The sequence below is a fragment of the Corvus moneduloides genome, chromosome 16 (assembly GCF_009650955.1).
Source record: "Corvus moneduloides isolate bCorMon1 chromosome 16, bCorMon1.pri, whole genome shotgun sequence".
Classification (NCBI taxonomy): Eukaryota; Metazoa; Chordata; class Aves; order Passeriformes; family Corvidae; genus Corvus; species Corvus moneduloides.
Window position 1 is genome coordinate 9,189,032 of NC_045491.1, and position 25,913 is coordinate 9,214,944.

The 25,913-nt window shown below is 56.6% G+C and overlaps 2 protein-coding genes across 8 annotated transcripts in view; one reads left to right on the forward strand and one right to left on the reverse strand.

The window, feature by feature from the left end:
- TSC2 (TSC complex subunit 2) overlaps positions 1–1,447 on the forward strand; it is a 32,329-nt gene extending 30,882 nt beyond the window's left edge. For all 6 annotated transcript variants that reach the window (XM_032125744.1, XM_032125745.1, XM_032125742.1 and 3 more), the window contains one exon: positions 16–1,447. In XM_032125744.1, coding sequence (XP_031981635.1) covers positions 16–183 — 168 coding nt within the window. In that variant the 3' untranslated portion in view covers positions 184–1,447. The remainder of the gene's footprint in view (positions 1–15) is intronic.
- Positions 1,448–1,850: 403 nt separating this feature from the next.
- PKD1 (polycystin 1, transient receptor potential channel interacting) overlaps positions 1,851–25,913 on the reverse strand; it is a 79,807-nt gene continuing 55,744 nt past the window's right edge. For both annotated transcript variants that reach the window (XM_032125741.1, XM_032125740.1), the window contains exons 19-46: positions 24,779–24,995; positions 24,173–24,323; positions 23,547–23,699; positions 20,888–21,032; positions 19,464–20,066; positions 18,851–19,007; positions 18,353–18,605; positions 17,630–17,825; positions 16,848–17,018; positions 16,350–16,493; positions 15,639–15,849; positions 14,999–15,125; positions 14,202–14,318; positions 14,002–14,051; positions 13,642–13,844; positions 13,020–13,125; positions 12,369–12,487; positions 11,728–11,930; positions 11,016–11,210; positions 10,659–10,798; positions 9,953–10,080; positions 9,111–9,276; positions 8,383–8,508; positions 8,051–8,225; positions 7,313–7,600; positions 6,854–6,988; positions 6,270–6,584; positions 1,851–5,915 (exon numbers count right to left, since the gene is read on the reverse strand). In XM_032125741.1, the coding sequence (XP_031981632.1) occupies positions 5,337–5,915; positions 6,270–6,584; positions 6,854–6,988; positions 7,313–7,600; positions 8,051–8,225; positions 8,383–8,508; positions 9,111–9,276; positions 9,953–10,080; positions 10,659–10,798; positions 11,016–11,210; positions 11,728–11,930; positions 12,369–12,487; positions 13,020–13,125; positions 13,642–13,844; positions 14,002–14,051; positions 14,202–14,318; positions 14,999–15,125; positions 15,639–15,849; positions 16,350–16,493; positions 16,848–17,018; positions 17,630–17,825; positions 18,353–18,605; positions 18,851–19,007; positions 19,464–20,066; positions 20,888–21,032; positions 23,547–23,699; positions 24,173–24,323; positions 24,779–24,995 (5,573 nt within the window). In that variant the 3' untranslated portion in view covers positions 1,851–5,336. The remainder of the gene's footprint in view (positions 5,916–6,269; positions 6,585–6,853; positions 6,989–7,312; positions 7,601–8,050; positions 8,226–8,382; positions 8,509–9,110; positions 9,277–9,952; positions 10,081–10,658; positions 10,799–11,015; positions 11,211–11,727; positions 11,931–12,368; positions 12,488–13,019; positions 13,126–13,641; positions 13,845–14,001; positions 14,052–14,201; positions 14,319–14,998; positions 15,126–15,638; positions 15,850–16,349; positions 16,494–16,847; positions 17,019–17,629; positions 17,826–18,352; positions 18,606–18,850; positions 19,008–19,463; positions 20,067–20,887; positions 21,033–23,546; positions 23,700–24,172; positions 24,324–24,778; positions 24,996–25,913) is intronic.

Here is a 25,913-nt window from a genome sequence, read left to right on the forward strand (position 1 = left end):
TCCATTGCCTTTCAGCTCCGGGAAGAGACACAGTACCAGAGCCCTGGCCTTCCCCTGCAGCTGCACCCCTCTGCCCCCACAAAACCCCCTCCCCAGATCCCCCAGGACCCCCCTCCCACCTATGAGACAGGGCAGAGGAAGAGGCTGATCTCCTCCGTGGACGACTTCACTGAGTTCGTGTAGGGCCGGGCTCGGGGTGTCCCTGCTGGGACACTGAGGCCATGGAATTGTGGTCCCTGCGTGCTGATCCCTGCACCTGCATGGACACAGGGATTGAGAGGCACAGCCTGGCTGCTCCTTGCATGTGGACTTGGCACTGAACCTGCCAGGAGCTTCGGGTGCCCCTGAGGAGGACACTGGATTCCCAGCAGAAGCTCCCAGAGGACCAACGCACTGTGTTTGGTTTGATTTGAGCTGTTTCAAGGCTTCTCTTTTGGGAACTTCCCTGCAGAACCTTTCTTTGGACTCCTTCCACACCAGCTCCTGGTGGAAGCAGACAAAGGATGATGTTCTGCAGATCCTCACATGAAGGCACAGGAATTGTGGAATTTTTGAGGACTTAATTGAGAATGAAATATGAAGTATTGGAAATCCAGTTGCTATTTCTGAGCACCCAGGAATCCCAGCTCCTCCCTGGACCTCGGCAGCACTTGGACTCTTCAGGCTCTGACTCATTCTATTGCCAGTTCTGGAAAGAGTTCATTTGGGTTCTCTCCTGCCCAAAATGCTGCTTAAATTCCCAAGGTTTGTCTTCATTTTGAGGAATTCCCAGTAAAGCCTCTCTCCCTCAGCAGAGATTATTTTGCCACCAGAAGTAACAGCAAAGAGGGAAGGGGAGCAGTGCAAGGGCAGAGCTTGGCCAGCAGTCCCTGGGGATGAAGAGTCTGACCCCCATGGCTGACTCCAGGTGTTCAGACCCAGCTTCCAGATCCATCTGCAGAACTTCCTGTGGTTGGAGGAATGCTGGGGTGTCTCATCCTTACCCATGCACCTGATAAATCCCTTTTTGACTGCTGCCAAGTCTTGGGGCATCATCTTCCCCACGAGTTTTGCCTATTTCCTGACAGGGAGTCTCCTGGGGGAGGCTGAAGCAGTGCAGTTGGACCTTGCAGGGCAGGTGGGCACAGCTGGACTGGGACTTGCAGCCCATCCTGAGGCAAGGAGGGCACCAGACACTACAGTACCCAACTGGGAGGCACCTCGTAAGCTGGACTATACTGTGAGCACTTCATCTCCTGCTTTGTCTGTGAGTGAGAAGCGTGGATTTGGGAATGGCTGACAGCAGGGAGATGAAGACAAGTGCAATGTGCACCTGGGACTGTGAAGGGACAGGCGAGGGGACAAAGGGCCAGCCCTCGCCTGTGCAGGTGTGTGGGAACACCAAGTGTCCGTTGTGTTTGAGTGTTTATGAGTCGTAAAGGAAATAAAATCTTTGTCTGATCAGTGAGTTCTTGAGGTCCTGGGAAAGTTCAAACTCTTTCCTGATCATGTAAATCCTTCCTCCTTTCCTGCTTTAGTTTCCCAATATGTGTTGCTCATGGAACCACCCCCCACCCCCCTCCCAGTGCTGGACACATGGATTCCTGGCCATATTCCAGTCCCTGGACAGGGATATTCCATGCAGTTCAGCTTCAGGGAACCTCTGTGCTGGGGAGGGGATTTTTCTGTCAGCTTTGTCCTTGTGCCATCCCCAGTCCCCACCAGTGAGCTCATTCATTAATACCTGATAGGCTGGAGGATTTAATAAAGTGTCTTGTGTTGTGCAGGAGACCTTAATTAAAATTATGGATGCAGAGAGAATGAGGGTGGGGTGGAGAGGAGTGTCTGGAGCAGGACAAAAGCACGTGAGCCAGGTTTTAGCAGTCAGTGTTTATTTGACTTTGTCAGTTTGTAAGAAACATCCCCACAGTTAAAAAATACACCATTTTTGTTTGCAGTGAAATGCTGACCAGACAGGAACCATTGACATTTTGGTCATAATCGTTGTTCTTTGAAAAAAAAAAAAAATAAGGCACTTACAGAAGTCCCTCCCTCTCCCTTGGAACAAATGGATGGGGGTTTCATTTTTCATTTAAGCAGCTTGATCCTGATGCATCATTGTGAGATTCAAGGCAATAAATAAGACACCATCTCTCGGTGACTACAGACACAAAAATATACATTCAGGGGGATTTATGGGCTTTGAGTCAAGTTTATTGCTGTGAGGGTGTAACTCCATGACTAAATGCCTCCGGCTGCAGAGGAGCCTTAGCTGGGACATGGAGGGGACCCTGGGATGCTGCTGGAGCTGGCACAGGAACTGCTGCACTGAGAACTGTGAGTGCTGGAAGCTGTGGGTGCTGCCCACCACGCAGGGCTGGGCTTTTCAAGGAACTGTGGGGGGCAGAGCTGCTCTCCGTACTTCAGGGAAGGCCAGAAGTAGGGCAGTTGTCTGATCCCATTTCTGCTCCTCTCCGATCAGAAGGAGCACTTGGTAAAGTCACACGCACCGAGTCACACTCACGCACACAGGCAGGGCAAGGAACAGGCACTTGGGAACAAAAATCCTGATGGGTTTGGAGAGCATCTTTGTTCCAGCTGCCCCTTAGCTTAGGGGTGGCTGCTCCAAGTATTTGGGGCCCTGCTGCCCCCTCCTGCCTCCGTCTCCTTCCCACACTTCCCTCCTACTCCCAACCTCTTCTAATGGGGATACTCAAGCTGAGAACTGACCCCTGCATCAGAACTTAACTTTTTGGCTCTTCAAGAGATTTCCAAGACCTGCTTGGTTAATTTGGGACATTTCAATCACTGAAAATTCCCACAGGGCCCTCGGAGGGGTTGGATCTACAGCCCTGGTGCTCCACACAGGTGCCAGGGGCTGTGCCAGGGCAGGTGTGCGGGGGAAAGGAGCTTTGGAGCTAGAGGGACTCCAGCCCTGGGCCCTGGGGACATCCCAGGTCTCTGGGACACCTCCCCACTGCTCCTCTACTGCCTTGGGGGTTTGGGGACATGGCACTGGCACTGTCCCTGTCACCAAAAAGGAGTCACAGGCATATGCCAAGCTGAGCCTGGTGCTGTGCTGCCTGGGAAGTCAAAGGAACAAAAAATCCAAGGCAAATAGTTTTCTCTGACTTGAAAACCAGGGATTTTTTCTGAGCACAGAGCACAAAGCTGACCAGCACCCGGGCTCAGCCTCCAGCTGCTGGTTCTGCCTGCTCCAGGCACCCTCTAGGCCTCTCCCTGTCCCACTCCTGCCCTCTGGGCCCTTCACTGCCCTCTCCCACCTGCCCTTCTGCCACTACCAACCTGTCCTGGTTACCAGTATTGGATTTCTCCCCTCTGCACTCCACTTCTCTGTGCCCTCTGCTGTTCCAACACCTCCATGCCGACCAAGCACCACCTCACTTGTCTCCTCCTGCCCTCATCCCTCCACAACCTTTCCACAACGTCTGTCCTGAACAGCACCTGAGTTTTCCAAAGGTAACTTAGACCTGTCCCAAAGGCATCCCCGAGCACCCTGTTTCCCCTGCAGTCACCCCGACACACATGGCCAAGAAAGCACATGGATGCTGGAATGAAACCTTCACAAATATCCAACACAGCTGGGGGCTGGAGGGGAGGTTCAGGAGGGGATGGAACAATGGAAGTGTTTTAGGAGCCCCCTCTCTCTGCGTGGAGAAGTCTCCCCTGTCCTGGGAAGGTGCTTCCTGGCCCACCAGCACCAGAGGCAGCTGAACCTGAGGCTCCTGCCCTGCAGCTCTGCCCCTCTCAGCCTTCCCTCCCACCCTTCTCACCTGTCCAAAGCATGGAGCAGGTTCTGGAACACACGGAGGGGCCCACTGGGGGCTTTTCCCCATCCACCTGTGGCCACTGCCCCGAGCCAGCCTAGGAGAGCACACACACCACACACACACACACAGACACCCAATCCTTATATACATAGGACATTCCCAGGAAGAAGCACTTAATACATCCTTTAAATAACTCTGACAATAGTGTTCTGTCTCCTATCTACATGTTTCAAACACGGTACCGATGCTATGAAAATATAGCAAACATACAAAAATATATACATTTAAAAACCAAACAAACCCCGTATAAATTACTTACAATAGCCATAAGGTGAAATGGGGCTGAGGAGGGGAAGGCAGCCCCTGGAGAGGGCTTCAGGCACCCCCAGGCTGTGATCTGGGGGGCCCCATGGCACAGGCCAGCTGTAGCCCAGCAGCTGTAGGCCAGCACATGGTGAATTCCAGCTGGCAAGGCTGGAGGGCCCCCAAAAAAAGCTCCCTCAGGGCTTCACCTACCTCCTTTGTGCTCAGGGAAGGTGCTGGCACAGCTGCCTGAGCTGGGGCTGCGCTCCCCTCCTCCCTGTCCATTTCAGTTTATGATTTAAACAAACAAAATACTGCTTTTGTGATATATTATCCCATTCTTAGCTCGCACGTGTCACTGGTAGCCGAGGAAAGCCTTGTTTAAAGTGCTGGGCAGTACATAGGAACAAGTAAACCAAAAAAATACATATACTTAGAGCAATACATTCCTTGGGTTAGAGAAGCCAAGCAGCCAGCGGCGCCTGCACCCCGGGGCCACGGCGGGGGGACAGGGCAGGTGGGGACCGCAGTGACACCAGCACGTTGGGAACCCCACACTGGGAGTTGGGAATCCCATGCTGGGAGTTTGGGAACCCCATGCTCAGAGGTGGCTGAGGCAGCCCAGGGGTCTCTTGTCCCCCGCTCGCTGCAATGTCCTTTGTTTTAAATATTGGATTTCTTTAAATACAAATAATAGTACCAATTTCTGGAGGATAAAAGTAGCCAATACTGGAAATTAACTGCTCTGGGTGTAGATAGCATTTCCCTATATATCTATTTATGCTTAAAAAACAAGGTGGATTAAATACCTTCTTGAAAGCTGTCGCTTTCCTCCACAGTGCGTCTGGTCAACAAAAATCCAAGACTTGGTTCAAACCTTTGAGGCCTGGGGCTCTCCTCTCCCTTTCCCATCCGGCACAGCCAGCAGGGAAGGGGGGGAGCCTTGTCCCATCCCCCTGCGCCCACCCAGTCCCCACCTGTGGCCGGTTGCAGCCGGGGCCATAAAACAACCCACAGCTGCTCCCTGTGAGCCAGCAGGGATCTCCTGCACCTGCTCATCCCCTGGGGAAAGGCTCGGCCTTCTCCCCCTCCATCTTTAACACTGGAATGCTCCCGTGGGGCCGGTTCTGGAAGGCCGGTGGCCGTGCCAGCGGCGTGGCGGGAGAGCCCCGGTGCCCGGCCGGCCCAGCCGCCGCGGCAGCTCCGGGCGGGCACAGCCCGCCCCCGGCAAAGCCCTGCCAGGGCATCGCTCCTGCACCCCCGTTACTTGACCGTGGGGTGCACCCGGTTCTTGGCCCGCAGGGGCCGTTTCCTCCTGGCGGCACAGGGCTTGCCCGGTGACCCTGCGGCCGCGCTGACGCCCCGGCTGGCCCGCAGCAGCCGGCCGGGCACCGCGCCCCGGCCGCCCGGCACGGCCCCGCCACAGCGCGGGGACAGCGCGTCCGTGTCCGACAGCTCCGGGGACGGGCCCTGCTCCGAGCCGCCCGAGCAGCCCTGGCCCGGGCCCCCCTCGGGCCCGCGGTGCCTCCTGCGGGCGCGGCGGCTGCGGGAGACCTCGAGCAGGTGCTCGATGCGGGACACGTCCTCCGTCACCTGATTGACGCGGTCGAACTGCGCCAGCAGCATCTCGAAGAGGGAGAGGAGGCGCTGGATGTCAGCGTCCACTTCCAGGCTGTCGCGGGTGCTCAGCACGAGACTCAGCCCGTCCAGCTGGCTGGAGGACGTGGAGGCCCTGGAGCTGTCGGAGGCAGCGCTGGGAGTGGGGCCCCGGAAGGACTTGGAGTCGCTGGAGTCTCGGGAGGGCAGCGGCTCCATCCCTTCAAACCTCACCTTGTGCCGGAACTGGGAGGGAAGAGGGGAGCACGAGCAGGGTTAGGGCAGGAGCTGGGAAGTGGGAACATGCCAAACAGCTCCATGGCTGCTCCCAGCCATTCCTGGTGTGACAGGCCGTGGGCTGGGGCTGGATCCCAGATAAAGCCCTGTGGAACCGTGGGGCTGAGAATGGGCAGCTGATGCCTGTATGGTTCCCCATCACTAACCCAGCTCTTGGGCCCCCAAGGGTGGCCACTGCTCCAGCCCTCGCCTGCCAGAGGAACTTGGCTGCAGGAAGGAGCCAGAGGCAGGGAAAGGCTAAAGATGGTGGATGCTGCTCTGTGCCACCAGGCCCCTTCTCCAGAGTCCCCAGGCTGCCCTCACCTCCTTGGCTTTGCTGAAGCCCATCCACATCTTGAGCCTGCGCACGAACAGCTCGACCATCTCGTAGTCCTGGGGCTCGAAGGCGGGGCGGTAGAGCTCGGAGTGCATCTCGCGGTAGCTGTGGATCAGCACCACCGCGAGCAGCCGCAGCACAATCCACACCTCCAGCACAATGTAGGTGGTGCAGAAGAGGCAATAGAGCCCTGAGGCCTCGGGCAGGCAGGGCCAGAGGCTGGCGCTGCCCCGCAGAAGGGCCAGCAGCAGCAGGAGGCTGCTGCCCACACTGCGGAAGGATTCGGAGGAGGAGGAGAAGAGCTGCGAAGGGACAGAGGAGATGCGATGAGAAGGGAGCAGCAGCAAAGTGTTCCCCTGACCCGCAATATTCCCTCCCACATGGGCCCTGAGGGGCGGCCCATAAATGGGCTGGGACAGGGACAGCCCCTGGCCAAAGGTGCTGGTGGCAGGGTGCACATGGAGCACCCAGGGGACCCAGGGGCTTTGCTCATGTCATGCCACGGTGAGGGACAAGGGGCAGCAGGAGCACCAACAGCTCCTCTGTGAGGGAAGGGGACAGGAGTGGTTACCAGGAAGCCGAGCTGGGCATAGGCCAGGAGGAGGAGGGCAAAGGCCACCCCTGCAGCCATCAGCTCCTTCATGGACTTCTGGAAGGTCTTCCCAAACACTGACCATTGTCGGACGAAGCGCAGCTGCTGGGCAGCCTGGAAGGGGAGAGGAGGGAGTTACAGACACACCCCCAGCTCAGGACGGGTCTCTCAAACACATGGGAAACTCAAAACCCATCAGAGCACAAATACCCCAGTCCACAGGTTCCTTACAGACAGAATCAGCCCATCAGCCACACTTGGCTGAATTCCCCAGGGGAATCGAGGGCCCAGAGGCCTCAGAGACCTGAAGTGCACAGCAGAGACACACGTGGCCTCCCTGCCACCTGCTCTGCTCCTGCCAGGACTGTGCAGGGGTGACAAGCACAGGAGGACCAAAGCACCCACCACCCACGTGCTGCTCTCCCAGCCTGCCCGTACCTGCACGGTCAGGAGGAAGAGGAGGGATGCGGCCAGGCTGCTGAAGACGGAGCTCAGGAAGGCCACCTGGTAGAAGTTGGTGAAGCCCCTGCGGTTGCTGAGGTACCTGAGCCACTGCTGGTCAGCCAGGGTGGCCTGACTGAGGTGCACCAGCACCGTGCATGTGGTGAGCAGGATAAAAACCCACTGGCCATAGTTGCCCCACAGGGTGAAGTAGGCTCTGCCTTCCTTTTTGATGGCCAGAGACTCCGACACCACGAAGTAAACCACAAACAGCATGAGGAAAACCTGGGGGAGGAACAGGGAGGTTACCAGGAGAGGTTATGAAGAGAGTACCAGGAGAAGAGGAATGGAGAAGCTACCAGGAGATGAGAGGACGAGCCCCGACTGCTGTGGCTGCACCAGGGGACCCCGCAGCGCCCCAGGACAGCAAAATCCCCCAAACCAGGCCAAATTACACCCCTGGACCACATCTTGTATCCTGCCCTGCCTTCCTTGCTCATCCAACACCCTAATCCCTCCTGAAGCTCCCCAGTGCCCACACCTAATGCCCCTGTAGCAGGATGGCAGCGCCCAGGGAACAAGGGCTCTGCTGACACCAAACCCAGGCAGGGTGACAGACGTGGGGACAAGTGGCCTCAGGCAGGGCAGCTCGAGTCCACAGTGACCAGCCTGGGTGAGGGTCCCCAGAGCCCCTCACGCAGAAAGCAGGGGCTGCAAGGGAGGTCCCACACTGACCATCATGAGGAGCTGCAGGGTGACCCCCCCACTGAGCCTCAGCAGGGGGAAGGGGCTGATGGTGACCGCGGCAATGGCCTGGCCGGCCCCAGGGAACTCCAGGCGCAGGGTGACGGCCACGTGCAGGTCCACGCTGGGGTTGTACTGCAGCAGCTCCACGAACACTGCCCGGCTCCTGCAGAGGGACAGGAGCAGCTCAGGGGCTGGGACACCACCAGCTCTGGGGCCACTGCTGGGTGGGACATCCATCCTGTGCCCCTGCGACACTCCAGCAGCACCCCTGAGGAGCCCAGGTGACAGCAGGACATTCCCTCTGCCCCTGCCACACTCACATGTTGTCGATCCACGTGTGCTGCTGCAAGAATTCCAGCTGAGCCCGGCTCTCCTCCAGGGAAGGACCCAGCTCCTGCACGTAGCCACTGCTGTCATAGAAGGAGATGTAGCCCCAGTACCAGATCCTGCAGAAGAAGAGGAGCTGTGGGTGAGGCTGAAGGACACTGGTTGCTCTCCTACATGGCAGGCCAGGAGCAAATGTGCAGATGCAGATCCTCCCCCTCAGGATTTATTTCACAAGACAAATTACAGAGGTGCATTGATCCACCTCATGTGCCCAACCTCAGAACAGCCTCAAGCCCTGTGGTGGCCCAGACTTGCATGGAGATGCCTCTGGGGACAAACCAGAGCAGAAACCAAGTGTGATTTATGCCCAGGATGCAGGACAACCTCCTGTCACCCCCTTGAGCAGAAATCCAGTGCTGCTCCTGGGGTGCTGGGTTCCCCTGCCCTGTCTGTGCCCTGGAAGGTGCAGAGTTGAACCCTCTGCCCCTGGGCCCCCATAACAGCACAACGCTGCTGTTCAGACCCTTTGGAATTTCCATGTCCATCTGCCCTTTGCCAGGCTCAGGGGCTGTGAGGGCTGGGAACAACCCGACGCACTTGTAAAGACCTTAGAGAGGTCTGTAAGGATCCCTGGAGGAGGAGCAGGGGTGGGAGCAGGGGTGGGACTAGGGCTGGGAGCAGGGGTGGGAGCAGGGGTGGGAGCAGGCAGGGCAGCCCTTACCCCGCTAGGTCGGGTGCTGAGTGTACCCACGCTGCCGTCCCATTTCCAGCCGTGCTCTCCCAGCCCACTCCATAGTCAGCAGTGGCAAAGATGTGCTGGTCAGTGCAGCTCCTCTGGGCACTGCCCAAGCCCTGCAGGATATCCTGGGCACTCTGCTGGCACTCAGCTGGAATGAGAGCACCCTGTGAGCCACAGGGAGCCAGCACTGCCAGTGCTAAGCTCACAGCACCGCCCTTCCTCCCAACCCCTCTGCATTCATCTCCATGAGTGCACCAGGGTGAGAGAAGGGGCATGCAGAAGTCAGGGATTCAGAAAAGATGGTTATTAACAATAAAAATAGAGAGCTGTCCAATTTAGGAGTCACGATACATCCATGCCACCAACTCAGAGTGGATTAGCTGGGTACAAGTGGAGGAGAACAGAGACATCCCAACTGGCCTTGGGTAACAGTGGACCAGCACTCTGGTCCCTGGAGACATCACTGGCTTCAAACTGCCAGAGGGCAGGATTAGATGGGATATTGGGAAGGAATTCTTCCCTGTGAGGGTGGGGAGGCCCTGGCACAGGTTGCCCAGAGAAGCTGTGGCTGCCCCTGAATCCCTGGAAGTGTCCAAGGCCAGGCTGGATGGGGCTTGGAGCAGCCTGGGATAGTGGAAGGTGTCCCTGGGTGGGATGGGCTTTAAGATCCCTCCCAATGAAAACCATTCTGGGATTCCATGATCCACTGCTTCCATAACCTCTGCTGCCTCCCCTCAGCCCCAGCTGCACCCAGACCTGCCCACTTCATCCTTCCAGGACTGTCACCTCCCCCTGTGGCAGCAGAGCCACTGTCCCTGCCCTACCTCCCCGCAGCCGGAGCTGGCGCAGCCGGGCTGTCCCCAGCGTGGTGCTGTGGCTCTCCTGGCCAGAGCCATTGTTGTACAGGTAAGGCAGGAACACCTGAGACATCCACACCCAGAACTGATCCGACCTGCAGGGGGGAAGGTGTGAGATTGGTGCAAAGTTTCAGAGACTTTGGGGCATGAACAAGCCACACTGATGTGCCCAGAGAGCCAAGGGCTTTGCAGAGACACACCCTCAGCCCAGGGATCCCCAGAGCCAGACTGGGCTGCTGGGAGCTCCCAGGGGTGTGGAAAACCAGCCGGGAAAATTTAATCCAGTTAAACTTATGTGCAGAGTGAGGAAAGGCAGACTCTGGACAAGATGTCATTTCTGGCTCTCGTGACCCTGTTCATGACTGTAAGTTGTGGCTGCAAATTCTGGAGACAGAGCAGCTCGTGTCTTTTCAAGCAGCTCCAGAAAGATGAACATCAACTCCCACAGCCCCTTCCCACTGGGAACCTCTCTAAACCTCAGAGAAATTAAACCTTGCAATCCCCAAAGGCCCCTCTGCTCTCCAGTGGAGCAGAACTACAGGGACAGACAGGACCTGCTGACTGCTGTGGAGCACCCAGCTCCACATGGGCACCAAGGAACCTCTTATGGAAAAGCCTGTGGAGCACGACCCAAAAGCCAACTTCTCTGACCCCCCCAGGGGCTGGCAGGTACCTCTTGATGAGCAGGAAGTCGTTGCTTCCCAGCTGCTGTTTGATGGAGCTCTGCAGGAGGAAGGCCCGGCTGGTGCGGGAGGCGTCGCCGTAGTTGGTGAGCAGGACCACCAGCAAGAACATCATGTAGATGAGGAAATTCTGGGAAGCAGAGAGTAAAAATGGGATTGCATGGAAAGGCTGGATCCCAATCCTGCAGCAGAGCAGTGCTTTCCATGGCCATGCAACAGGATCAGACCCAGAGATGGAGAAACTGAGGCAGAAGCCAGAGCCAGGCACTCAGTGGATCCCAGCTGGACTGGGAGAACCCACACTCGGACGTGTCTCACCCCTGGGCGCCAGGCAGCAGATGTCCCACCTTGAGCATCCTGTGCAGCAGTTTGACCTTCCTGGCCTCCTCCTTGGCCTGGAAGAGGGCGAATCCTTGTGGGGGCCGGACTTTGCTGATCCTCTCGGACACGTGTTCCACGCAGGGCTGCTCCACCAACGTGTCGTCCTCCTCCGGGTGCAGCCTCTTGGCAACCAGGGAGAAATAGAGGGCTTCCAGCAGCACCTGGGGCACAGGGAGAGTGCTGAACCTGCAGGGAGCTGTGCCACCTCAGCATTCCAGCAGCAGCTCCTGTGGGCCCCTTGGCACAGCCAGCATGGCACAACTCCTACCTGGACCTTCAAAACCAAGTGCCACCAGCCCTCCCTCTCCTACTGCTGCTGGTGTCCACATCCTATCCTTCTGAGGGATATGGGGATGGGAGTGACCATTCAATGCACACAGTGTTCACTCTGACCTGATTTCATCATGGAAAGGGTTGTCAAGCATTGGAAGGGGCTGCCCAGGGCAGTGGTGGATTCACCATCCCTGGAAGTGTTCAAAAACCACATGAATATGGCACTTGGGGCCATGGGTTAGTGGTGAACATGGTGGTGGTGCTGGTTGATGGTTGGACTTGATCATTTTAAAAGGCTTTTCCAACCTTAACAATTCCATGACTGTGATTAGCAGCTGGACAATGTTAACTCCAGCTGTTAATTCCACGTACAGGTCTGTGCCGGTGCACTTGTGCCATCCTCACCTTCAGAGGCTCCCAGACCAGGAACGAAGCCAGAAAGCTGAATATCCCTGAGATGAGCCACATGAGGGCCACGCTGGAGGAGAAGCCCACCCCGATCCACACGGAGACGCCGGCGGAGGTGGCGAAGAGCAGGAGGCTGATGCCGTGAGCCAGGAGGGAGCACCAGGGCGGGAGCAGGCGCTTCCTGAATGTCTGGTCTGCAACTGGGAGGAGGAGGAGGAGGGAGAGTGAGTGTGAACATCACTGCAAAGGGTCCGGTGGGCACAGGAAGGGCTGAGCTCAGCACTCATCCCAGCAGAGAGCCTGCCACCAGTCCTGGGTGAGTTCAGAGGGATCATCCCACACATTTCTACGACTGATGGCTGCAGAGAGTGCAGGGAGCAGAGTAACTGGGGAAGGAGGGAGCAGAGCCTCCCCAGGGGACACTGCAGGGACTGTCACAGCACAAGTGCTGGCCCAGGGCTTACTGAGATCCAGCCTCCAAGAGAAGCTGGCAGGAAATAGCACCGATATCCCAAGCAGGGAACAACCCTTCCTAAGGCTCTATTTTATTTTCCATTTACCCCACTGTGCCCCCCCAAAGTGCTGTAGTGTGGGATGGGCCCTGTCCCCGCACACCCCGGGGGGCACAGCCCTGGTACCTGTCCAGGTGGACTTGGCTGATCTGCTCACTTCCCTGGGAGGAGGGGCCACGCTCTGCCCTTTGTCGTTCAGCCTCTGCATCATGACAGTCTCCACCTTCTCCCCGAACACGCTGGACCTGCCAGGCACAGGGGGAGCCTGCTGAGAGCTGTGCCACTGCTGGCTCTGTGCTGAGCAGGCTGGCACCACGGGGGCTGAACTCCAGGGCCAGCACCAGTCCTGGGACATCACACATGTCCCCGAGGCACAGACACTGCTCTGTGTCTGTCTCATGGACAAGGCCTGACAATCCCTCCCTTCCCTTGGCCGCCCACTCTGCAGTGGCTGGTGGTCAGAGTGTCCTGGGCACGGTAACACAACAGGGATTTGGGTAGAATCCCCTTCTCCCTCCCACCAGTGTCATGAAGTGAACCCTCATCCCAGCACTTTGCCCGCAGTCCAGAAGTGCTGGAGACACAGCTGGGGCTTTAAGGGACCATCCAGGTGGTTCCTGGAAGGGTGGCAGTGCTCTCCTGGAGCTGTGGCTGTGGGGGCTGCAGGAGTCATGGCCAGCAGGAACAGAGTGACCCGTGAAAGTGTCCCAAACCCAGCTCAGTTCAGCTGGGTGGGAGGCTCTGACTCCATGGGGGCTCTGCTCCCCAAACACTCACAGGCCTGAGATCAGATCTGTTTCTGCCCTCATGTATGGCCCCAGGTCCTGGGAGTGGGAGATGCCACTGGCTCCATCCGCCAGGATCTGCCGGATCAGATCCTCATCTGGGAAAGAGAGAGCACAGACAGCGTTGGCAGGAGCTCAGCACCCAGCACCACACCAGGACACGGCTCAGCCACGTGGTGGAACTGGGGAGGAGGAGGAGGAGGGTCATGGTGATGTCCTCCTCCCTGGGACAGCCCTCCCCTGCTCCCTGCCCTCCAGTTCCTGTCTATCCCAGCTTGGCCACAGAGCTGGGCAGGGAACTGCTGGTTCAAGAGGCCAAGTTCTCCTTCTCCAGCCATGTCCAGTGGCTCTAGGACACACTGTGTCTTTGCAGCCAGTGAGGAAGTTCTGCTTGCTTGCAGCATTCCCATGGGAACACGCCTCTCCTGGCTCCCAGTCTGCTGGCAGTGTGGGACCACCCACCTCAGTCTGACGCCCACCAGGATTTCTGCTTTCCCAGACTAAAATCCCACCTAAACAGACACAACCCTCCTCCCCTGCCCTTCAGAGTGAGGCCAGTGGTGATGGCAGCAGCTCTGTTGTTCCACCTCTGCCCTGAGCCAGGGGGGGCTCACCTGAGGCCGAGAAGTACCGGGGCTGCCCCTGGTGAATCCCAAGGGACAAAGTGTCCTCCTCAGTGGCCAGTGGGGCCTCAAGCCCCAGGTGGCGGCTGGCCCGGCCTCTCTTCAGCTTCTGGATGGTGTTGCCCATGATGGAGGGGTCACTCAGCAGGTCTGGCCAGCTGAGCAGGGCCTCGCTGGAGGGCCACCGCACCAGGCTGTGGAAAAACAGGAATGGGGGCGGTCAGGAATGTGGGGAGCACAAGAAAATGAACTGTGTGGGATTGTAGAGGGAAACAGCTGTGGGAGCACAAGCCAAGCCCAGCAAAGCACAGACTAAAGTCCTGCTTGCTCCATCCCCAGAACCCCACTCACCTCTTGGAGTCCTCCAGGAACAGATCTGTTTTGGTTCGCTCAGAGAAGGCCTGCAGGGAACAGAAACGTTTCAGGAACGTGACACAGGTTTGTGCCTGGTGAAAGCAGCGGGTTGGGAACATCAGGAGTCACTGAGCTGCTCTTAACCCTGGGCCCACACCTCCAGGAGCCTGCCCAGCTGTGGGGAGGGAAGCAGTTACCTCTGCCTGGAGCCCGGGGAAGGTGGGGAAGGAGCTGTCAAGGATTGAGGAGTCCAGGTAGTTATCGATCTCCAGGGACTGCTGGTCTGAGTGAGTCACTGTGTGGCTGATGGAGACCTGCAGGGCACACAGGAGGGACAGAGGTGACACTGCCACTGCTGCTGAGAACAGGCACATGCCCATCCTCCACGGCCTCCCAGACACCTGTACCCACACGTGCCACAGCCAGGGCCACCCAAGTCGTCTCAGGTACAAGCTCCCACGAAGTCCCCGAGTTTGAAAGCTTTTCCTGTGTGCTCTCAGCAGCATCAGCCACATTTGCTGCTCATCACTCCCTGAGCAGCTGGCTGCAATACTTAATGGGGCTGCTAATTGTGCTTAACTAGTCGTTAAATCTCCAGCTAATCCCTTCCCAGCTGCCTCACCACAGCTCTGCTCAGCCAGCCGAGCTTAGACCCAGGGCAGACATCAGAGAGGCTCCACTGAGCAGCTCCCAGGCTCTGCCTTTGGCATTTGGGTGCCTGTCACACACTGAAATCCTGAGGGAGGAAGTGCCTGAATAGCTTCTAAAATCTGCCCTTTTGGTGCCTGGGCACTGCCAGAGTCCAGCAGTGATCTGAGCTCAGGGAGGGAGGCAGAGACCAGGGAAGGGTCTGGCCCTGGTGCAGCACAACCAGGCAAGTGCAGAGCCAGGCTGGAGGAGTGAGGTCCCAGGAAAGGCAGAATTCAGCCTCCCAAAAGCAAACCTGGTGGCCTCCCACCCATCTGAGCAACCTGCAACCAACCCCGCTCCTTACCTTGCCACGAGCCATCCGGAAGAGAAATAAAATGACCAGGTAGAGAGGGTAAACCACCACGCTGGACACCAGGCCAACAGCCACCGTGTCCACACTGACAGGGATCAGGCTGGAAACAGCCACATTGCTGCAAGGAATTGAGAGGGATCAGAGACAGGTGTCAGCAGAAGCATTTGGGGTTGTCAGGTAAGCAAACAGGAGACTGAAGTGCACAACCAGGAATTCCAGATGTGCAGAGAAGAAAATGGGCCTGAGAACCAAAATCAGACTGTCTTTGGTCATCCATCATCCATGGCCTGGTCCCAGACTCCTTAGAATGGGGAGGGCAGACTCAAGGCACAAGCAAGGAAGCTCTTCCCAGTGGATGGAAGATGTGTCCTGCCCCAATGGGACAGGCAGGGGGGCCCTGAGCAGGTTGGGACTGGGTGGGGACACACCTGAGGTGGACATTGCCCACCATACCCTTTACACACCTGAGGTGGACACTGCTCACCACACCGTGCACACACCTGAGGTGGACACTGCTCACCACACCAATTGGACACTGCTCACCACACCATGCACATACCTGAGGTGGACATTGCTCACCACACCATGCACACACCTGAGGTGGACACTGCCCACCACACCATGCACACACCTGAGGTGGACGTTGCTCACCACGCCGTACCACACGGCGTTGGCGCAGAGGAAGAGGAAGATGAGGAGGCAGCAGCAGGTGGCCCTCTGGACACGGGTGAAGCGGGAGCGGGGTGGGCGGTCCCACAGGGACAGCCACACGTGCTTCTCGAAGAACCCGCGCTGCAGCTCCGCCACGAAGATCCGCCAGAAGCTCCTCAGCTCACTCTCACCTGGGGACAAAGTGACAGACTCAGGGTGGCTGCACCACTGAGGGGACCTGGCTGGGCTGGCCACGTCCCTCCCAACAGACTGGTACTCCAGAGGTATCCACACTGCATCCACAGCGTCCCTCCGCATGCAGTGCTCATTGGGGATGAGTGGCTGGAAAAGCTGCCCAGCAGAAAAGGATCTGGGGGTGACAGTGGCTGAACATGAGCCCAGCTCTGTCCAGGTGCGCAAGAGGCCAATAGCACCTGGCTTGTACCAAAGACAGTGTGGCCACTGGCCCTGTCCCTTATGCAGGGCACTGCTGAGGTACCTCCAATCCTGGGGTCAGTTCTGGGAACCTCACAAGAAGAAATACATGGAGGGGCTGGAGTGTGTCCAAAGAAGGGAACAGAGCTGGGGAAGAGTCTGCAGCACCATGAGAGGCTGGGGGAGCTCAGCCTGGAGAAAAGGAGGGGCCCAGGTGCCAGGGGTGAGAAGGACCCAGGGGAGGTGGAGCACTCACTGGCAGCAAACACCTCCCTCTCCACCAGGCCATCGTTGTCCTCACTCTCCACTGACAGCCAGTCATTCACCAGGAAGAAATAGCTCTTGCTGCTCTGCAGGTCCCGCACGATGACGTGCTGCAGGTACCACGAGGGGCTCAGTCCTGAACGGGGAGAGACGAGGGAATATTTCACGGCACACATTCCCTGTGTGAGCCTGTGAAGCTGAGGGGGCCACAGGAGCACTGTCAGTGGGACAGCAGCAGTTCTGTGTGACGTGATTGTCATCGATGGGCACTGCACAGTACCCACGAGGGAAGCATGGCACAGCCAGGTCACCCTGAGGTGACATTTATGGTCACAGCACACAGGACATTGCGCTGTCTGTGTCTGGGATGGCACCTGGCCAGTCTGTGAGGGAGACTCCATGTCCCCCAGCAATATCCCCCCAGTCCAGCAGGTCACCACAGGCCAGGTCCCCCTGTCCAGGCCCAGGACGTGGCCCCTCCATGTCTCACCTTTGTTGTCGTGCCAGATGCGGATGCGCCAGATGCTGCCCAGGCTCCGCTCCGTGGCGATCTGGAACACGTCCAGGCTATTGCGGTGGAAGGCGTTGTCCCCATCCAGGTGTCTGTGGCCACTTTTATTGTCCACCCCATACAGGGCGATGCCCACGTGGGCCGTGGTACCTGCAGGGAAGGAAGGGGCTCTCTCAGGGAAGCCCACCCGAGGTGCAGCTGGACCCCAGCACTGCCTGTGACAGCTCTATCACAAACCCAGCCCCCAAACACAAGCCAAACTTTGTGCCTGCCTGCTGCTGGGAAAGATTCCAAACAAAGTAATGGATCCTGGAAGACAGCAAAAGGATCCATCCAAAGGGCCTACAAGGCAGGAGAGGGTCAGAAGTGAGGAACAATCTCTGCCTCTGCAACCACAGCCCAGTCAAGGAAGGCAGGATGAAGGAATTTCTCTCCTGAGTGGTTCCTTCCAGCAGCAATTGGTTGTCCCACCACAACAGCCAGTGGTGGGAGAGCATCGCCTAGTGGAAGGTGTCCCTGCCCATGTCAGGAAGTTGGAACCAGAAGGTTTTTGAGGAACCTTCCAACCCAAACCATTCTCTTGACCTGCCCCATCACCACACAATAAAAACTGGGATGCTGTGGGAAGCCCTGGACTGAAGCTGCAGCTCAGCTCTGGGCTCCGTGAGGAGCGTTCAGAGCGTGACATGCTGAGGTGGGACCTCAGGTGAACTACAGGTGTTCCCCTGGGAACCAGGCATGGGAGCAGGCTGTGGGCTCACCTGACCCTCTGCCCCAGCCCGTTTTCACCAGGATCTCGTATTTGTACATCCCGTTCTTCCCACAGAAGGGAATCACCCCCACGCGGTTCATGTCGATCATGTCCAGCTTGTGCACGATCAGCGCAGCCACCGAGTAGGTGACAAAGCACACGGCACATGTCAGCAGCACAATGTAGTTCAGCCCTGGGCCTGGAGCCTGGAGAAAAGAGAAGTGTTGAAAGGCAAGCCCAGGAGGATCCAGCTCCCATTCCCTGCCTCCTTCCTGGCCATCGCCCTGCTCACAGACGTGGCCCCACACAGCCGGCAGCAGCAGCTGCCAGGAGCTCCCTGCTCCCACTCACGTCACAGGGACAGAGCGAGGAAGAGCCTGGATGCCCCTGGGATGCAGGGAGCAGCTGGCAGGTGCGACTCTCTGGGATCAAACAGTGCTGGGTGACAGCTGGGAGGAATGTTTTGGCATCTCCCTAAGAGGGAGACACAGTGCGAGGTGTCCAGGCCAGGGAATAAAGCCATCTGCAAAGGTCTGTTTCCAGCCAGGATTCCCAAGCAGGGGACACAGCTTCCCCTGAGCTGTGCCCATCTGTACCTCCCAAAGGCTCCCAGATGCCTGTGCTGGTGCCAGCTTAGACATGAAGCCAACAGGAGCCTCAGGCTTTGCTCCAGGTGACGACAACCTGTTCTATGTTTGACAATACTGCACAGCCTCTGCTTTGCTGTACTCACAGGAAAGATGAACTGGACAGAGTTTGGGGGCACAAAGAGGCTGGCCCCAAAGGCTGTGAGGTGCTGGGTCAAGCACACAGCCTGGTCTGGCCTGGTCTCCTCCAGGGGGACAATTCCCTCCGTCTTCCAGCGCTTCTCCTGCTCGCTGAAGTACTGGCACAGGGATGTGTACAGCCCCAGGGTCACCTCCACTGGCGACCAGCTGAAGTGGTTGGTGATGTTCAGGTAGTACTTCTGGTTAGGATCGTCCGTTCTGGAGAAGGGAAAGAGCAAGGAGATGATTCCCCCACATTCTGGTGCAGGTGTGTCCAGGGTAAGCATCCAGCTGCAGGGGCAGGGACGCACTCACAAAGGAGGAAAAGCCCAGTGAACATGGTGTAATTTACACCCTTTGGCAGTGCAGATACTCAGGGGTTCCACAGACCACCTGAGCAGCCATCACATGCATCCACAGCACAGCCTGTGGCTGACAGGAATTACCAGGGAGGCTTCTCTTACCTGGGTGAGGTGAAGAAGGTGTAGAGCTTGTGGTCACTTCCAGCCAGGGCATCCAGGCTGATTCTCTTGGAGGCAGAGCAGTTGTGCTCATTGGGCTGGGGCTCGTGATGGAGATAGGCCATGATGAAGGGCTCGGGCTCACTGGCCAGGTAATGCTCTGTGGGGAGGGGAAGGAACAGAAGTGGCTTTAAAAACCCCTGGGAGACTCAACTACAGGTCTGCTGCCAGCACTGGGGCTCAAGGAAGAGTATAAGGAATGCAGAAAGTTGTGAGAGATGCTTCTCCAGACTGCGCTCTCTCAGTGTGCACCTCAGAGGATCCCCAGGCACTGAATACCATTGAACCTGCCCGGGACAGGGACTGGACAATGCCCTCTAGGGCTAACGTGGCTCAACAGAAGGGCTGGGAAAAGAAAAAGGCTTCTCAGGGCCAGAATCCACAAGCAAGGATGACACTGGGCACTGGAGATTGTCCAGGATAGCCAGAACCTCGACCACACAGTGTGGAACCTGCTGCCAACACCTGGCATCCCTTCCCCCACCAGTTATCCCTCACACCCAGCTCTCCTCTCTCACAGGAAGAATTAACAAAGAGATGGATTTGTCTGAACTACCATTGAGGACTCTGTAGGTGAGCTGGAAGTGCAGTCCTGCTTCCCTGTTGTTGCTCTCCATGATCACAATCAGGTTCACGGACGTTCTTGCCTCGATGACTTTCGTGCCAGCCACGAGATTTTTGGGGTCTGTGTTGTTTGAGACCATCACAGTGATGGCTTTTTCAGAGTCCAGGCTCCCGATGGGGATCTGCACCCCGTTGTGTGTCTGGAACTCCATGGAGGCGACCTTGGTGGACACGGTGTAGTTGCTGATGTACCCAAAAGGGAAGGGATTGGAGTCCACTTGGAACATGACTTGGATGACATCCGTCAGGTTGGAGAGAGTGGAGTTGAAGGCCTGGGGGATGGAGAACTGGCAGTTTGGTGTGTTTTCGTAGCAAAGCAAGTTAAAGGGGTCAGACCTCTTGCCTGTGGCCTTAATTTCTCCTCCCACCAGCTCAAGGGGCTCTTCGTTCAGCACCCGAGATTTCATGAGGATTCGCATCAGGCTGGAAGACAGGTTGTAGGCTTTGGGAGCCAGCAGCAAATTGTGGGAATCAGCAAGCAGCTCCTGGGGCTTGGATTCTTGTGAAATTGTATTGACAAGGTGGATTAGGTCACCTGCCAGGAGAGAAATGAAAAGGAAGTGGTAAATAGCCTGGATAACTGCTACAGTCAGGAGAACACCTGACACCTTCCCAAAGCAATCAGACAAGGCTTTCCTTGCTGTCTTCTCACTGTTCCTCTGCACATGACCTTCCCCACTGGAGTGTTCATAGCCCAGAGCTAAAAGCAAAGCTGTCAGCAGTTCCTGCAGCCTCTCTAATCTACCAGGTTTGGTGAGGAATACTTAATCACAACATGCTTGATTTCCCTCCTGTGTAGTGAAGAGAACCACCGCTCAGGAAGCAGGCAAGGAATGGATAAAACAAATGTATGTTCCTATGCTTTTGCACTATAAAGTGCACAACACTCAGAAAGGAGTGCAGAGGTAACAAGGTGTGCAGAGAAGGAGTCTCTGCTTCCCCCCAGGTCACCCAGGTGGCAATTTCCATGCAGTGTTCCCAGATGCCCCAGTGAGGTTTGACAGCCTCCTTGGACTCCAACCAGGAAGACAAGCATCTGGAAGCCATAGCTGTTACTCATTGTTTACTAAAAAGAGAACCCCTGGAGTCTTAGTGAGCTTATTAGGAGTAATAGTGAGTTATATTAACAACTGTCAGATTTAAGTGTCCACAGAGGCAGCTGCCAAAGCCAGGACAACCCTGGGAAAAGCGCAGGGAGAAGAGAGGGCTGGGATGCCACACTCCAAATGGCAGATGCAATTTCCTAAAAATTTGGGCCAAAGCTCAAATGGCAGAGGAGGGAGCCTGAAAGCCCCCCTCGGTGTCCTCCTGCCCCTGAGCCAGTCCCCTGTCCCCCACCTAGAGGACAAAGCTCACCTGTGATGTTGAGGATGTTGTCGGCAATGCCAGTTGGTGTCACCGTGCCCTGGGTGGTCTCCCCTTGCAGAATGGTCATCATGGTCTCCAGCTTGTTCAGGGTCCTTGTCAGGCATGATTTGCACACCAGCTCCTTGCTCACCACCTGCAAAGGGACCAGTGTCTGACAGAGCAGGAACACTCCAGGGAAAGCCCAGCTGGCTCAGTCCTGAGGAGACCTTTTCACTCTGGAAGTGCCCCATGCCCTGTCCAGCCCTGGGGAGGGGACAGCAGAGGCTGCCCTGCTCATACTGAGAGTGGCCAGCAAGTTGTTGGGGTTCAGCACGTCCCAAGAGTCCAAGACTCTTCCACCTCCCTCCCAGGACATTCCAAGGTGCCAATGTACAGGCAGGCAGAGGATGCCTGGCAGAGGACGCTTTTGGGTTGGAAAAAGGAATGAAGGGAGAAAATTGTTGCCCAGAAAAGCTGTGGCTGCTCCATCCCTGGAATTGCTCAAGGCCAGGTTGGACAGGGCTTGGAGCAACCTGATCCTTCCAACCCAAGCCATTCCAGGATTCTGATTCTAAATTGATTTCCCTGGTGTTCACTCATAAGGACCAGGCACATCTCCCCTCTGGGGCCACACACAGAAACCAACCAGGAAGAGCTGGATAGGATTCCTCCATCCACTCCACGACCTCCAGTGGAAGCAGGATTTAGCCCCAATTGAATTCATTTCAGTGTCTAAACACTCCTGAAGGCTGTGGGAGGAATCCTGCCACTCAGGCATGATGGATGTCCCTCCCTCTGCTCCCAGATGTGTCCAAGAAACAGAATGTTCCAGCCATGGCCTGGAGCTTCCTGCACTCTTGAGGGCTGGATGGGAGGGACTGAGGCAACACATGGAAGCTGTTACAACCCCGTTCCTAGCTCTTATTCATCTTTTTTCTTTTAATCATCATAGGATTCAGCCGTGATTCACCATATGTTTTGGTGAAGAATCAAAACAGCATCTGCAGGTCTTGAATTCCCCCTTTTCTGCTTTATTTGTAAGCTCTGAGAAGCCAGGACAGACTGTGTGAATCGGAGTCAGGAATCAGGTTCTGGGGAGGAACCACCCAAGGGCAGCTCCTACTTACGAAGGAGAATTGACCAAGAAATCTGAGATTCTTTTTTTATCCCTCCAGGAGAAACTAATTCTGATTTTTCCTCTCCCTTTTAGGTAAAATCAAAAATGTATCAGCCCTGATGGACACTTGTGCAGGAAAGGAATGTGTGAACTCCACTTTTCTCAGCCACTTGGGAAATTCTAGAGTACTATCTTCCTAAGATTTTCATTCCAACCCAAAGCACAAAGTAATCCTGGAATGTCAGCTTTTCCCATGGAATAAAAATTCTATTTCTAGATCTAAGCTTCCACAGCAAGATCAAGTCACGAGGCAGGAGGAGGTGGGAGAGACAGAAACAAACCAGTCCAGCATGTAATGGGATGTGCTGAACCCCAAACCCCGGACAAAGGGGAACAGAAAGAAGGGATTTTTGAGGTTTGCAGGCTCAAAAGCAGGGAAGGGAGCAGATCAGGATTCTGTGGGTGGGATGCAGTGCCTGTCCACCACTGACCTGCCTGCAGGGGAAACACAGCCAGGGCCAAGGTACCCAACCAGTCCGCAAAGCAAAGATTTGGGGAGGGTGGAAGGAGGAGCCAGAGCAGCCTGGCTGAGCACCAAACCCCATGTGCATTATGTAACCGGGCTCTCTTCCCTCCTAAATCCACCAGGCAGCAGCCCCAGCACCGGGAATGGGGGCTGCAAACTGCCAGGAGCACGGTGATTCCAGTGAGCAGCAGAGCAAAGCAGAGAGGGGTTTCTCATCTTGTAGGGCAGAAACAGGGCTGGGAGGAGCATCAGACCTGGGCACTGGCCCCTGGCCCAAGGCAGCTCTACTTGTGTTACTCCTGATGGGAGCCCAGTCTGTGCTCACGGATTCTGTGACTCCCCCAGTGATTTATTCCAATGCTTCTGGAGCCCCTCTGCTCTGGAGCCAGGCTGGGAGAGCTGGGCGTGTCCAGCCTGGAGAAGAGAAGGCTCTGAGGAGACCTTAGACCCTCTTCCAATGCCTAAAGGGGCTCCAGAAGAGCTGGAGAGGGGCTTTGGACAAGGGCCTGGAGTGCCAGGACAATGGGGAATGGCTTTAAGCTGAAAGAGGGTAGATTAGATTGGATATTGGGAAGAAATTGTTCCCTTTGAGGGTGGGGAGGCCCTGGCACAGGGTGCCCAGAGAAGCTGTGGCTACCCCATCCCTTGGAAGTGCCCAAGGCCAGGTTGGACAGGACTTGGAGCACCCTGGGATAGTGGAAGGTGTCCCTGCCCATGGCAGGGGGTGGCACTGGGTGAGCTTTAAGATCCCTTCCAATCCAAACCATTCCATGATTCTCCAATTCTCCAGCCTGTGAAGGCCTCTCCTGCAGCCTCCACCTGCAGCTGCCAACCAGGACAGGTACCAGAGGAGCAGCACAGAGCTCCCAGGGGCAGAGCTGGCACCACCCAGGACCTCACCACAGAAACCCTGACGATGCCAGCAAGTGACACCTGTCCCTGCTGTATGTGGAGAGAGCCAGGCAAGCACAGCAAGGACTGAGGAGCTGCAGCTGGAGGCTCAGAGGTAGTGGCAGGGGACGTACCGTGCACTGCGCCAGGGCGGCCGAGATCTGCTGGATGTCATCCACCGTGTTCACCTTCAGGGAGTTCAGGGTCTCTGTGATGTTGTTGCGAGTCCAGGTCCGGAGCTCAAATTCATGCCCAGCCTCAGGTTCCAGCAGCATGGATCGCTCATACTGGGGGGTGGAAGAAAAAGCAGGAAGAGTGAGGAAGGTAGAGTGAAAAAAACAGAGTGAAGAGCAGTTTCAGAGGCTGCTGAGCTGAGCTGGAGTCACCTGTTCCCTGCACTCCACATCTCCTGCCTCTGCTTCTCCCCAGAGGGATCTAATGAGCTGGTTTTCCAGCAGAACTTCCTCAATTTCACTTCTGTTCTCCAAGCAATTATCTTAACAGCCTGGTACTCAGCAGCCGTCTAGTATCTGGAGTGCAGTCCTTATCCAGCTCAGCAGGGTGCCTGTGCCCAGGGGGAAGCTCATCCCTGCCTGGCTTCCAGGTATGCAGCAACCTCTTCCTGGGCAGGGAAACAGGAATATAGCCCCAAATTCCTGCCCTGCCTATAGAGATTGTTGTACAAAATCTGGCCCAAAAATTCTACTGGCGATTGCAAGGACTTCTGGAGGCCCCTCTTGGGCAGAACAAGCTTCGTTACCTCATTCAAGATGGTGATGAGGGCCAGAGAGTACTCAATGACCTGCTGAGGGTCCCCTTGTTTCACCAATCCCTGGAGCACGCTGTCAGTCTGATTGTAGAGCCAGTGGGAGAGGCTGGGGAACCCCTCGGGGAGGCCAATTTCAATGGAGCTGCAAGGAAAGAGGGATTTGGGTGAAGTGCAGACTGGGCTGGGAGGGAGAGGAGGGGAGGCAGGTGGGTGACCCACAAAAGCACCACTGCTGCTGCCGTGGTGCCCCATTTGCATGAGAAACACCAAGGACCTGCAGCCTGACTCCTCACTGGCCCAGCCCTGGGACTCCATGATCCCAGGAGTCTTTTCCCACTTAGCAGTTCCACGATTCTGTGGCAGCAGTAACTCCTGGGAAAACCTCCCCCTCCAGCAATGACCCACAAAGCCTGGAATTCTCTGTCTGCACTTCTGCTGAGCCTCCCCTCCCCTTCCTGCCAACAGCCTCTTGCAGGAGGCAAACCCTTCACCCAGGATCAGGACAGGGACCTGCTGGCCAAGCCACGAGCCTGGGATTTGGGAGCTGAGGCTGGACACGGTGCCGAGGGAAAGCCCAGCCTGCCAGCAGCATCTTACCGGTTCACAGCCACCACGGTGGCTCCCAGCTGGTCCTGCACCAGCACGGCCACGGACACCTGGAAGCCGCTCTCGTGGAAGCCGGGGGGCAGGAAGGCGCCGTGCTCGGCCCGGCTGCCCTTGTACACGCAGAACTCGTGGAAGTGGCCGGGGCGGTGGCGCGAGGCCAGCAGGATGTACACCAGCGGCCCCTCGGCGTCCTCTGTGTCCCGCCAGCCTGCAAGGAAATCCCACAGGGCTCTGACAGGGGCACGGGGAGCTGCAGACACCACCCCAAAGGAGCTGGCACTGCCCCCTCCCACCCCTGGGGTGTCCCATCCCGCTCAGCCCTTCAGCATGGATGGAGTTTGGAGCTGAAGACTGACAAGGGACAAGATGGTTTTTAAAGACCCTTCCAACGCAAACCATTCCAGGATTCTCTGATGGTTCTATGGACCTGCCCTTGCTGCTGTCCCAGCAGGGGTCCCCTGCTCTGGCAGACTGTCCCCACAATGAGGACAGCACAAGGACTCCACCAGGCTGGAGGGGTGTCTTCATTCTCTCTGAATTTTTGTGATGTTTAGGAGTTTCTCCCTGGGTGTTTGGGTTCTGTAACATTTAAAGGGATTATGAAAAATTCATGATCAAAATAACAAGGGGGAATAACTGCTGAGGCTGGGAACAGCACTGACAAAGGCCACAGCATCTGTACAAGTCCTGACATTAGACAGAGGCTCAGCTCTCCGGCAGTTCAGCCTCTCAGGAACAACTGAGCCCAGGACAAAATCTGCACAAAGGTTTCTTTGAAGCTCCCAGGAATTATGGTGACTTTCATGGGAGCTGGGCAGTTGGGAAATTCATTGTGTTCGCCAGTGAGCCCCAGTGAAGGTGCTGGCACTGCCACTGTGTCCTGCCTCTGTCACTTCAGCTTAAAAACAATCACTAAGAGCTGAAATTCCCACTATTCCAAAGAAGAATTGATTCCAGCATTATTCTGGATAGCTCAAAACATACCGAAGTTACAACCACATCACCCTAAACACATTTCTGCTGCTCCCCCAGTTTGGTGCCCAGCCCCCTGGAAGCAGCAAGATTCATCTCCTCCCAGCGTGGCTTCCCGGCACTGTGCACAAAGAGCTCTAATCTCTAACACTGA